General features: G+C 39.9%; 1 protein-coding gene across 1 annotated transcript in view; it reads right to left on the bottom strand.

Moving 5' to 3' along the window:
* SNTA1 (syntrophin alpha 1) overlaps nt 1–8,460 on the bottom strand; it is a 67,999-nt gene extending 59,539 nt beyond the window's left edge. The window contains exons 1-2 of the mRNA XM_083358253.1: nt 7,745–8,460; nt 3,250–3,435 (exon numbers count right to left, since the gene is read on the bottom strand). Of these exons, the coding sequence (XP_083214379.1) occupies nt 3,250–3,435; nt 7,745–8,018 (460 nt within the window). The 5' untranslated portion in view covers nt 8,019–8,460. The remainder of the gene's footprint in view (nt 1–3,249; nt 3,436–7,744) is intronic.
* Between the last annotated feature and the right edge of the window lie 4,202 nt (nt 8,461–12,662).

Here is a 12,662-nt window from a genome sequence, read left to right as displayed (position 1 = left end):
AATGACCTTCAGAGCCAAGCAAGGATTTTAAAACCTCAGCTCATTATTTCACCAGCTCTCGTTCCTTGGATGCTCAAGTTCCACACTCCAATTTAGCAAATGGTTATGGGATGCCAATTTTCTCCTATAAAGATTCAGATGTATTCTGCAAGAAAATGAGAGCCAATATTTATTTTAAACTAGAAGAAGCTATTATATAATTGCAAATCTGGTAACCATAGTAATGGTAAACTAACCATCTTAAAGTTTGGAGTATTATAAGAAATGCAGAATTATAAATTAAGGTTCATGTATATAATGCACAGATTAGAAAACAAGAGTTGCTAAGCAAACACTACTATTCTTTAACATTATAAACAGACTGAGTTTTATGCTATAGACATCCTATCTCAGCCTGTAGAATAAGAACCATTACATCATTATTCATAGACAGCAATATGGACAAGTAAGTTGAATAAATCTATACTGTATCAGCCATATAAAAAGAAGATGTAAGTGAGCGATAATTTTTCAAAAGGATTGGAGCTCAGACTCAAGAAGGTTAGCTGCACAACTTTACAAAATGGCACTGCAAACTGTTTCTTAAACATGGAAGAAATCCAAATCTTTTAAAAATCAAATCTATTTGGCTTTATCAAGGTAGATAAACAGACAATTTATATATTAAAATTTTAAGATTGGGGTGTGGTAAGGATGTTGATTCCTTGTAAAAAGATTCACATCAAAAACACTCTACTAGATTCAGACTTCAGGAACTTGCTACCACCTTCTCCTTTCCTTTTATTTTAAGACACATGGAGTAAATTGACAAGTTATTGCACTGAAATCTGTTCCCAATCTCAGGAGGAGCATCCATTTTTTCCTAGGGTTGAAATTATAAACCCCAGCATTTCCACTGAGAAAATAATACTGTTCATGTCAGATTCTATAAGAAATATTGATACTTAGACTCAGTCTCAACTTCATAGAGAAAAAAAAGTTCCACTGTCTTTCTGAAACAACAGCCACTTTCTTTCAGTTTCTTGGGTGTTAAGGAGAAAGAGAAGGCAGTGAAAATTACTTATATCAAATTTTCATGATTGTACAAACCAAGCTTTTTGAAAAAGCTTGGATGTGCCTTCATGATTTTTTTTAGTTATTCAAGTATTAAACCAAATTAACTGCATAATACAAATATAAATGGAAGGGCAAGTCCAGTGTATTTGTAATTATCCAGGTATTTGGGTACACAGGAGAATTAGTGACCTAAATATTTCAGGAAATAGTAGATTTCCCCCCCCCCCAGATAACTAATTGTTTGTAATACCTTACAATTCCCCAAAATGACAGATAAATTTCAGCAGACACAACCTTCTGCTTGACAGTAGTAGCTAATCCATACTTCCCCTACCACCCCATCATCCAAATAATAGGAGTTAATAAATTCAAGTCTCTGTAAAATATATTTCCAGTAATCAATTACATATTTTCTGATCAGATAGTCTTGGTCATCTCCAAATATCAAGAATCAACAAAGAGACAGAACCAGCACTTTGCTTTTGATATATAGTCCCCATAGTGTGCTTGCTTATTCTCTTGTAATCTCTTCCTCTCCTATCTTTCTGCTTTGCAAGAGGGAGGGAAGAAAACCACAGATCAGGCACAGGTCTAGGCATACTGGCTGTAATGGTTGGAATTACAATGGTTGGAAACTGACCAAAGAGAGAAGCAACCTGGAATTAAGGAGAAACTTCCTAACAGTGAGGACAATTAACCAGTGGAAGAGTGGAACAGCTTGCCTTTAGAAATTGTGGGCGCACCATCACTGGAGATTTTTAAGAAGAGACTAGACAGCCACTTGTCTGAAATGGTATAGGTCAGACATGTCAAACACAAGGCCCGGGGGCCGGATCCGGCCCGCGAAGTGGTTTCATGTGGCCCATGAAGCCATCCTGGAAACAATGAGGGAACGGCCCCCACTGCCTTGGCCCAGAGACCCTCCTTCTTCTCAGAGACCCTCAGATCTGTCCCACTCCTGCCCAAGCCCCCATAGGAACCCTTGATGCGAATGATGTAGAGCTGGCCATGCCCACCCAGTAGGCCATACACACTCTAGCCACGCCCACCCAGGAGGCCACGCCCACCCTGGCCATACCCACCCGGCCCCCTGAGGGCAACCGCAATGCTGATGCGGCCCTCAATGAAATTGAGTTTGACACCCCTGGTATAGGTTCTCCTGCTTGAGCAGGGGGCTGGACTAGAAGACCTCCAAGGTCCCTTCCAGCTGTATTCTATTCTATGTGACTGAAAAACACTGCAAAGATAATGGAAGAGGAAAGCTTTTTTTCAGTTGTTGTAACTTTGAAAGGGTCACTGAACAAGGTAGGCTCTCAGCTTCTTTGGAAATATATATGGCTTGAGGTTTACAGTTGGCAGTTGTTAGTTTTCTGTTAGTTTTCTAATATCTGTAATAAAATTATCTGTAATTTTATCTGTAATAAAATTAGAGTTCTGTCCCTGAATTTCTGGCCACTGGTCTTTTGAGTTTAAACAACTGTCTGGGTGAAGACTGGAAGCCAAGGAGCTGTGCCCGGCTAGAACAGTGTGCACCATCCCAGAATGCAATTATGAGATATGGATCTTAATTATTACAGTGAAAGAATAGGAAGGTTTCTGCTACAGCCAGGTGACTCTTCAGCTAAATTTGGTGTTCCATATATAACAAAATCTACAGTTCAAGTTGACTTAAGAATAAGAACAAAGCTATAGTCATTCTTTCTCTTGCATAAATTTTGAGCTGGCATATTTTGAGGATGTGAGATCCCAGATCACATCTACAATTAAACTATTATAGGAGATAGAAGCATTTCTAGGAAAGAGCAGATGGGTGACATTTGTTTGTTTACCTACTTCTCTATTATATTTATTACCACACTCCACAAACATTCTTGGTGGTTTATAATATAATCAGGTAAAATCAATGACACCTATGTATAGTTGATATAGTAACCATAGCATAACACTGGGTGATGTCAGAAATGGAAGTGGTTAGGGCAGGGGTAGGCAACCTTGGCTCTTTTATGACTCGTGGACTTCAACTCCCAGAATTCCTGAGCCAGCCATGCTGAGGGGAAAGGGAGGTTTCCAAGCTGAGCCATGGGGCTCAGGAATTCTGGGAGTTGAAGTCCACGAGTCATAAAAGAGCCAAGATTGCCTACCCCTGGGTTAGGGCCTTAGCAACTTTCAACCACCTTAAAATGGTCTGCTTACCTTCCAGTACCACTTCCTTGCCAGTCTTCTTCAGAGCTTGCACTGCCTCATCATGGGAAGCATCGGACAGGTCAGCACCGTTGACGGAAAGGATGGCGTCCCCTACAAACAGTGCTTCTGTCTGGTCTGCAGCCAGCCCCTTAAAAATCTTGGATATCAGGATGGGCATTTTATTTTCCCGACCACCTGGAAACAGAATCCAAATAAAAGCCACTAAAGAAGACGTCATACAAACATACGAAAGAAAACAGAAGATTTGTTCTATGCAAACCTTCTCTGGTTTTTTGTACCTTCTTTTTGTATTTTTTGTTTATTTTGTTTTTTGCAGTGGTGGTAATTAAGGATAGACTCAGTTACATTTCTGGAGGATTTCTGGAGTTGTTACAGGGAGAAAAGATATCTGAACAATAGCAGTTTTTATAGAATGGCCCAGCTGTAAAAATAGAGATAAGTGCAAAACAACATTGTTTTCTGATGATTCAATTTTACAAAATAAATGTTGTCCTAAGTAATGCATAAAAATACTTGTCCACATTCCAGATACAATTCTATAGATGTGCTTTTACATGCTTTGAGTAATATTGTATTTTAAGCTTTGAACTATATTTTATTATATTTTGATTTTATACTATATCACATGTATATATTGTGGGAGTAGATATATCTGTATTGGCTTTTGTTTTATTATTTGTTTGTTGTTTATTGTTGGAAAAAAAGACTTTATTTACATCATTTTATTACCTTCCTTCCAGGACCTTGGCACTCAACTGTGTCTTTCTAGAACACAACATACTGAGTTTCAAACAGAAGTTTTGTGCCATAGGTATTTATTTATTTATTTATTTTATTGAATTTGTATACCGCCCTATTCCCGTAGGACTCAGGGCGGTTTACAGGGCAGTTAAAACCATGAAATACAAAAAATTAAAATCAATTAAAACAATTAAATTAAATTCAAGCCCCAAGAGTAAATCTAAAACCCAGCTAAATTAACAACCCCACAGTCTGGACCAAACAGATCAAAGAGCCAAGTTTTCAGGTCCCGGCGATATGAGCGAAGGTCGGGGCCAGTCCTAAGTTCCGTGGGTAGCTGGTTCCATAGGGCAGGCGCACCCACAGAGAACGCCCTTCCCCTGGGAATAACCCGCCGGCATTCATTAACCGGCGATACCCTGAGAAGGCCCTCCCTGTGGGGGCGCACAGGACGATGGGAAGATGATGCCGGCAGCAGGTGTTCCCTTAGATAGTCCGGACCCAAGCCATTTAGGGCTTTATAGGTCATTACCAGCACCTTGAATCTCACCCGGAGAGCAACCAGAAGCCAATGTAGCTCATGGAGAAGCGGTGTTATGCGGGAGTATCGGGAAGCTCCCATCAAAACTCGCACGGCTGAATTCTTACAAATACATTTTAAGCCTAAATATTATGAGTTGAAGACCCAGCTCTCTGTAAAAAGCTCTATTGCTGTGAAAGGTAGAAGGAAAGAGAAGAAGATGAGGAGCAAAATAGACACAGTTTACATTGGTGATCAGTGTACGGTTGGAAGGCTTGAAGGATCAAGTTAGGGAAAGGTCATCACAGAAAAATTGTTTATCTATGTGGCTGCTAGGAGTCAAAAACAGCATGGTCTCACATAATCAATTATCAATAATGAGTCTAAATATAGTTGCCCATCTTGACTTCTGTAGTGGCTGAACAACCACACAAATCCAAAGGTATATTCCCCTGTTTTTTAGGAAAAGCAAAAACAAAACTTTTCCCATGGAGAAATATAGCTCTAAATCCAAGTGGGGTTTTAAAGGATAAGATTGACCTAAAAATATTCGATAACAGCACATTTGAAATTTTATGTAAATGAACTATTTTTAGCAATTACCTGAAAGTATCTGCATAATGAAGAGAATGTGTCTGCATATTTAATATCCCTCTAACTAGAAAGCCCAAATTATTTGTTTTCATTAATTGATTCGACCTGGAATGTCACTAATAAGATTACACAAAGAAACAAGATTAGATGTTCCCCCACTCCCAAATCCTTGTAGCACCTTCAGGACTAGAAAATTTATTGTAATACAAGCATTTATGGACTGAAGCCAGCTTCTCTAGATGTATGAGACAGGAAAAGGCTGACTCCTTCACTTTCCATTCATACTTACTGACCAAGCTGAGTATTGTTTATAGATGTGGTGATAACTTTGTTTTCTACAATTCCCATGACACTTGCATGCAAATGAAAACCCCTTGTCTCTACAAGGTGTGCTGTCCCTTCTCAATTTGAAGGTCAAAGATAATATGGCATCAAATGCTTTAGAAAATATTATCTGAGAAGATTTGATTCTAACTTTACTATATATCACCTGTCACCCATAGACAAGGCCTTCTGTCTTTTACATCTGTGCAAGTCTCATGGAGAAATGTGTTCCCTTTTGTATTTCTGACCCTTTCCATTCAAATGAAAGAAACATTCATTGGATATCTGATTTTACCCTCTTCTCCTTTTGAGGCCACATGAGCAGTCACAAGAAATAAGAACACAAGAGCCATGCTAGAGACTAATGAAGTGTGACCTTCTCTTCTCCCAGGATGGCAAAAAGCTCTTCCAAGCAACAGTTTTGAGAAGTGGTATGTAAAGCATTAGACCAGCCTTCTCTAAACCAATTGCTCTGCAAATATATCAGTCTATTACTGTTATAATTTTCAGCTGGCATGGCCAAACCTATGTGGTACGTATGATAATTTTAGAGGTTTTTGCATGTCCAATTTTGAAATTATTGTATCTATATCTATATCTATCTTTCTATCTATCTCCACACACACACACAATTAGTCTTGGAGCTTTTTTAAGAACTTCTTTCATCCTTTCAGCAATGTAAATCTATATAGTTACCCAGAAGCCAGTCATCATTAATTTAAAGAAATATATTTCAAGGCAAGCGTGTATAAATTTTTAAATAAGATAACTTTTATTGTCATTTTTTACTGTGAGCACAATGGCCCACATTAAAAATGAAATTCTGTTGCCTGATCTCAAAAGAAAATATGTATCTACCCATATACATATATAACATACATATACATGCTATATACATATATACAAATATGTACACACACACACATATATATAATTGTCCATTTTGAATACAAATTTAAATTTGTAATTTAAATCTCTATTAAGGATACTTAACAATTCCTTTGCATATTTCATATTTCATCTGCAATTAATTAGACAATTTATATTTTTCCTTTGTTGTGCAAAATAAATTGTTCTTAGGAGTTTTAATATGTAGTCTTGTGTATTCTTAACTGGGTATAGGTATATATAGGATCTGCATTGTTAATATTGTTCCACCCTAAAAAGTTCTTCCTATATTTAAGAAACTCCTGCATAGTACAATTGGACTAAGCTTTGAACTTGATGTCAGGGCAAACATTGCAAATGGAGCAATATACACACACACGTACTATGGATTTACGTATTCATAAGAGAGAGGCAGTGGCAGCAGCAACAGCTTTTGCAGCCTATGGATCCAGAAACTAGGGAAATGTAGGTAGCCACACCTGACTACCTGTAAACAGCAGGCAGCCCTGGACTTTCACCAGTGCAGCATTGAAGCAGAATCTTGGTTCATGCATTGCACTAATTTATGTTATGCCTAGCTCTTGCTTATTGAATAAAATATGATCTGCTGGATCCACGCAGCGTGTTAAGCATGTTAAATCAAACAAGCTAGTATCTATCTGCTTTACCCAATGCACAAGTCCAGCCAGAAGTTCAGTCTGAAAACCTTCATCTTAAAAATCATTATTTTTTAAAAATGGAGCCTAAACATCAGATCCTGCAGAACAAAATTTACATAAATTCCAAGGTTTACGGGATTGTTGAATACTTTCTCAGACTGGATTTTTAGTCTGCAAACCATACACTTTGCAGCTGTCTAAGATCAAGCTAAGAGAAGAAGGCAGCACTATTTTCCAAGTTGTTACTTTCAAACTTTAATACAGTTCTAGTTCCTTAGGGCGGATGAACTTGACTGCAATTAATAAATTCCTTAATTTCGTCTCAACTTCAGTGGGGACTTTCCTCCACTCCTTTTCACTATCCTCTGGAGTTTTGCTTTCTTTTTTCTGAAGGCGGGAGGAATGAAACTGATTTCAAAGGTCATTACTGCATGAAACCAAAAGCGGCTTATTAAAAAAAAAAAGAGGTAGCAGAACTCTTAACTCTGGAGAGATTCCCAGTCCCGCTACAGGAAGGCAGCGCTAGATCTCGAGTGCCCCAAAATAGCCAATCCCCTAGTCTGGGGGCGAAACGGACAGCTGTGCTGTACTATGCGGGGAATCCACTACTGTAGCTTGGCCCAAAGCTACTTGGAGTGGCAAGAAGCGGCAGGTTGACAGCAGGGTCGCGAGCGGGGTCGGCGGAGGAAAAGCAAAAGTGTGATAAAAGTTGCTAGGGAGAACAATGGAGGCGAAGGGACCTCGCCCTCCCGCTTACCTTTGATGCTGATGCCGAGCCCCCCTACGTCCTGCTTCACGATCCGCACCGTGCGCTTGATGTTGGTTATCGAGTCCGGGACGAGGACGCACGCCTCGGCACCGTTCAGCTGCACGGGGCTGGGCGGCGGCTGCAGCGGCTCCTCGGAGCCCTTGGTGCTGGGGACGACGCTCAAGAAGTCTTCGGAAAGGGTCACCAAGACGCGCAGCCACTGCTCGCCCGGCGCTCGCAGCTCCAACAAGCCGCTCTTGGGCGCTCTCCGGCCGGCCGCCATCTTCAGCGCATTCCTCGGATAGCTGCCTGCCGCCGCTTCAACGCCTCCTCCTGCTGGCTTTGTAATCGGGCCGTGCGTACGGCGAAGAGCTACCGAATCGACCCGACGGCCAGCCGAGCGCCGAGTGAGCTAGCCGTCCCCGGCAGCGCTTCCCCGCCCAAGGAGCCGCCCCTGGACCCTCCTCTCCTAACCCCGGGCGGGGACTCGGGAGCCGTGCGCGACTCCCCGTCTGGCGAAATACCCCAAGCTCGTTTGGAGAAGAGCGGTTGCTTCCTTGGTCGGGCAGAAGGGCAGGCGCGAGCGGTGGGCCTAGCCCTCATCTCTTCAGAGCCCCGTCCGCGCATTTGGCCGCCGTCCTCTTCAGCTGCCGTTGCCAGCTGTACCGTCACGTCTTGCTTCAGGAAACCGGGGGTGCCAGTTTTGTATATGTGTGTGTGTGTGTGTGTGTGTGTGTGTGTGTGTGTGTGTGTGTGTGTGTTTTAGTGTCAGAACTCCACTGTTAGGGCAGGCCAAAATTTAACAGGTGAAGTTTCTATACCAGGGGTCTTCAAACTTGGCCCTGTTATGACTTGTGGACTTCAACTTCCAGAATTCCTCAGCCAGCATCGCTGGCTGAGGAATTCTGGGAGCTGAAGTCCACAAGTCATAACAGGGCCAAGTTTGAAGACCCCTGTTCTATACCAATGAATTTTCACAGTAACGAGGATGTGCTTTCGATGTATTTCTTTCCAGAACGTAACTTTGTGCTTTCCATTCTACCAGTCAGTAGCAAAATCAGAATGGTGCCATTTTCCTTTTCATTTAAACTTACAGAAGAGCTTGAACAGATTCCCCCCACCCCCACCCCACCCCAAAGACACAACTGAGCCTGACATTTTGATGTAGAAGTGCCTCCGAGCTTCATGTCTGTATCTCTGTGTCTGGATGGCAAATTATCTGAGGCTCCCCTTGATGCTAGCACTGATACTGCTTTTTCAAATTGGGAAAGGATTAACCTTTCCTTGCTGTGAAAATCTTGTAAACCACAGTTTGAAAACTTGTTGAAGCAGTTGCAGTATTCCATAACGCTCATGATCAGTAGTGACTTTCAGTCTGTGGCTAAGCACAATTTAGGTAGAATTCCAGTGGTATTAATATTTAAAATGTGAAAAACATTGGGGCAGGTAATCTAATGGATCCCAGACTTTTCAGTTTGAGTCTAAAATAATAGAAGCAAATTGAAATTTGAAATAAAATAGAACATTGTTGCTATTTTATGTTCATTCTGCTTCACCTTCTCTTGAATGTTGTGTTGCCTGTGTGTGTGTGTCTATACAGTGAACAGCGCTGCAGCATTGTCCTATTACAATATAGAGTTTCCGATATTTCCTTCACCCATATTCTTTTCTTAGATGTAATGCTTGGGAATAACACCCTTCCAAGACTGTCCAGATTAAAATAGGTACACTTGCTTAATATGCGTAACCATAAAAGTAACTCTCTCTTGAGCCACAATTAGCAAATGTCAAAAGCAACCTCCTTCCATGAAGTCCTATGTGTGGCATAATCTGCTGAAGAATTTCTGAACTTTAACATGTACTTTTGTTACCATTTATATAACAGAGATAAGAGAAAGAATGTAAAAATAATACTCCTTGAATGCTTGTGAAGTGCAGGGATGGGGGAGATCTGAGTTCACATTCAACACTGATGGTATTAACTAGTTGGGTAATGAAACAACTACAATCAAGCAGCCAAGTTCAGAGAGCACCATGAACTTCATAGTTCAACCCTGAACTACAAGTATTCTCTTCTGTTGGAATCTGTATTATGCAAGGTTGAACAAAGGTCCAAGATTGGATAAAGGACAAAGGTCTAAGGACAAAGATTGGAGACAAGGGAAGCTCATGTTTGGAACATATTGGATGAAAAATACAATTAAAATACAATTAATTTATAAGATATCCCACTGGTGGGCTTTAAATGTGTTATATTCTAGGTTTCAAATATACGACAACAAAGTTGATAGCACAGTAGTGGAGGAAGAAAGGTGGCATTTGATGAATCTGGGAACTGATTTTATATATTTTTTTCCATTGAGATGCCCTCTGGATATGTTGGGCTATAACTGCCATTATCCTTGTGCTGTACTGATTTGAGATGATGGAAATTACAGTCCAATACAACTAGAGCAGGGGTAGGCAACCTCGGCTCTTTTATGACTCATGGACTTCAACTCCCAGAATTCCTGAGTCAGCATAGCTGGGAGTTGAAGTCCATGAGTCATAAAAGAGCCGAGGTTGCCTACCCCTGAACTAGAGAGTACAAGAGAGGCTTCTTTGCAGCAAGCTATAAATTAATGATAAAACAGGTTCTATGGCACTGTCAGAAAGAAACACTGAACAGGGGTTTTTGTTAAAGGATGAGGAAAGATGCCTCAAAACAGTACTCAATGCATACAAACTAATTAAAATTTTCCCAAACTATTTCTGTGGAAAAACATTGTTTTGTTGCAACAGTTTAGCAAAGCAACAGAGCTCATGCCTATTATTCCCACTTCAGAATTCCTGATGCAATCTACTTTGTTATAGAGTTGTTTTGGGAGATTCCATTATAGGAGCATGCAGTAAATTTCCTAGAAAACTCACTGTTTTGTTAACAGAAAGCCAGCTAAGTTCCCCACCTTGGAGATCACCATAAAGTCTTTAATTGCTGAGATAGAAATTACTACAAATCTTAATATCATTTTACATTTTATACTGTGTTGACTTTGGCTGTTGATATTCATATATTAATTGGATTTTAACCATGATTTGCATTTTAGATATATTTTTTATTTAAAAATTTTACATGAGTAAAAACAGACATGAAAACATATATAAAGAAAAATTAAGGAAAAGATAAAAGAAAAAGTGGGAGACAATAAAAAGGTAAAAAACAATTAAAGAAGTAACTTCTGATCTTCTTTAAAGCTGTTAAAATTATTATTCCTCCTTTTCTCTAAGATTAGATTGCACAGTTCCCCTCTGTCCTATATTCAACTCTTTTTTACTTAGCAAATTCAGAAATTACCATTTCATATTTTTCCATTTTCAGTAAAAAGTCCATAAAAAGTTTCTAGTCTTTTATAAAAGTACATAGGGTTTTATCTATGATCAAACAGGTCAATTATGCCATTTCTGCAAGTTCTGCCATCTTCACATTCCATTCCCCCTTGTTGGTATATCAGTATTTCTTCAGCATCATGCATAAAAATTTTTGGTGCAGTAAGACATTTTATTTTTTAAAATGGTAATATTCAATTACTTCAGATATAAAATACTGAAACATTCTTCTAGCAATGTTTAGATGATAGAAATATTGTCACTGCAGAATGTATAGAGTGTATTTGCTATTATTGTGCAGTGCAGTCATTTTTTATTCTAAATGAAATAAATGGCTTTGAGGGCATTCCAGCATGTATGGATAGCAGTCTGGATCAGAATCATACCAGGTTAGCCATCTCCTTGGTCCCACCACTGAAAATGTTCATGTACACACACATGCATCACTTCCATTTCAGTATTTGAGTCATATACATCTAAAGTTGCTGTTTGGCAAACAGCAATATTGTATCGTATTATATCATATCATATATCATATCATATCCTGCCCCACAGTACTTTACACTGCGCTCTCTGGGCAGTTTATAATGTAGAAGCATTATTTGAATATTTCCCCCAAAAATCTGGGTCCTCATTTTACCAACCTCCAGAAGGATGAGTCAACTTAGACCTCCATCAGGATCGAACTCCAGACTGTGGCCAAAGTTTGCCTGTAATATTACACATTAACCATTGTGCCAACCACTGCGCCATGCAACTGTGGAATGAACAGGGTTTTTTGTATGTGGCTTGTAATTCCAGAAACCTGTAGAGCAGGGGTGTCAAACTGCTGGCCTGTGGGCCAGACGCGTCATGATGAAACTGCTCCCACCCCATTGCAAGCAATGGGAAAAAGTTCTGATACATCTCATGATGTCATGTGATGTTGTGAGTTTGACATGTCTGCTGTAGAGGATGTAGCAATAATACAATGATATCATTAGGAGCCAAGACTAAAACCCTTTTCCCCTTTTCCTGTACTTTCTATGGCTGGGGAGTACTGAAACAGGTTATTAAGTCTTGAAGTTGATACAAACAGGAGAGTGGATGCCAGATTGCTAACACCTCATAAGATAGGCTGAACAGTGGCCTCTATCCAACAAAAAAAAAGGTTGACTCAGCCTTCCATCCTTCTGAGGTAGGTAAAATGAGGACCCAGATTGTTGGGAGCAATAAGCTGACTTTGTAATAATGCCGCTTGGGGGGGGGGGAGCCCTAATAAGCAGGCATATACATAGAATGAAGGCTATTGCTAAGCACATTGATTTGTGCTTTAGATTGTAAGCCGCCCTGAGTCTTTGGAGAAGGGCGGGATATAAATGGGATTTTAAAAAATGCTGTTCAAAGCAAGAAATGTAAGGTTCTGCCTCTAGGCATGAAAACAAATGTGCACAGGTACAAGATAGGTCATAACTAGGTCAGCAATAAAATTGGTGAGAAAAATCTGGGTGTCCTGTAGTTTTGTAGTTTAGCAGTCTCTTACCTTTCATATTCAGATTTCCAAAACATTTTCCTTGTTCAT

The sequence above is a fragment of the Vipera ursinii genome, assembly GCF_947247035.1.
Source record: "Vipera ursinii genome assembly, chromosome: 3".
Lineage (NCBI taxonomy): Eukaryota > Metazoa > Chordata > Lepidosauria > Squamata > Viperidae > Vipera > Vipera ursinii.
This window is presented reverse-complemented; position numbering and strand designations above follow the sequence as displayed.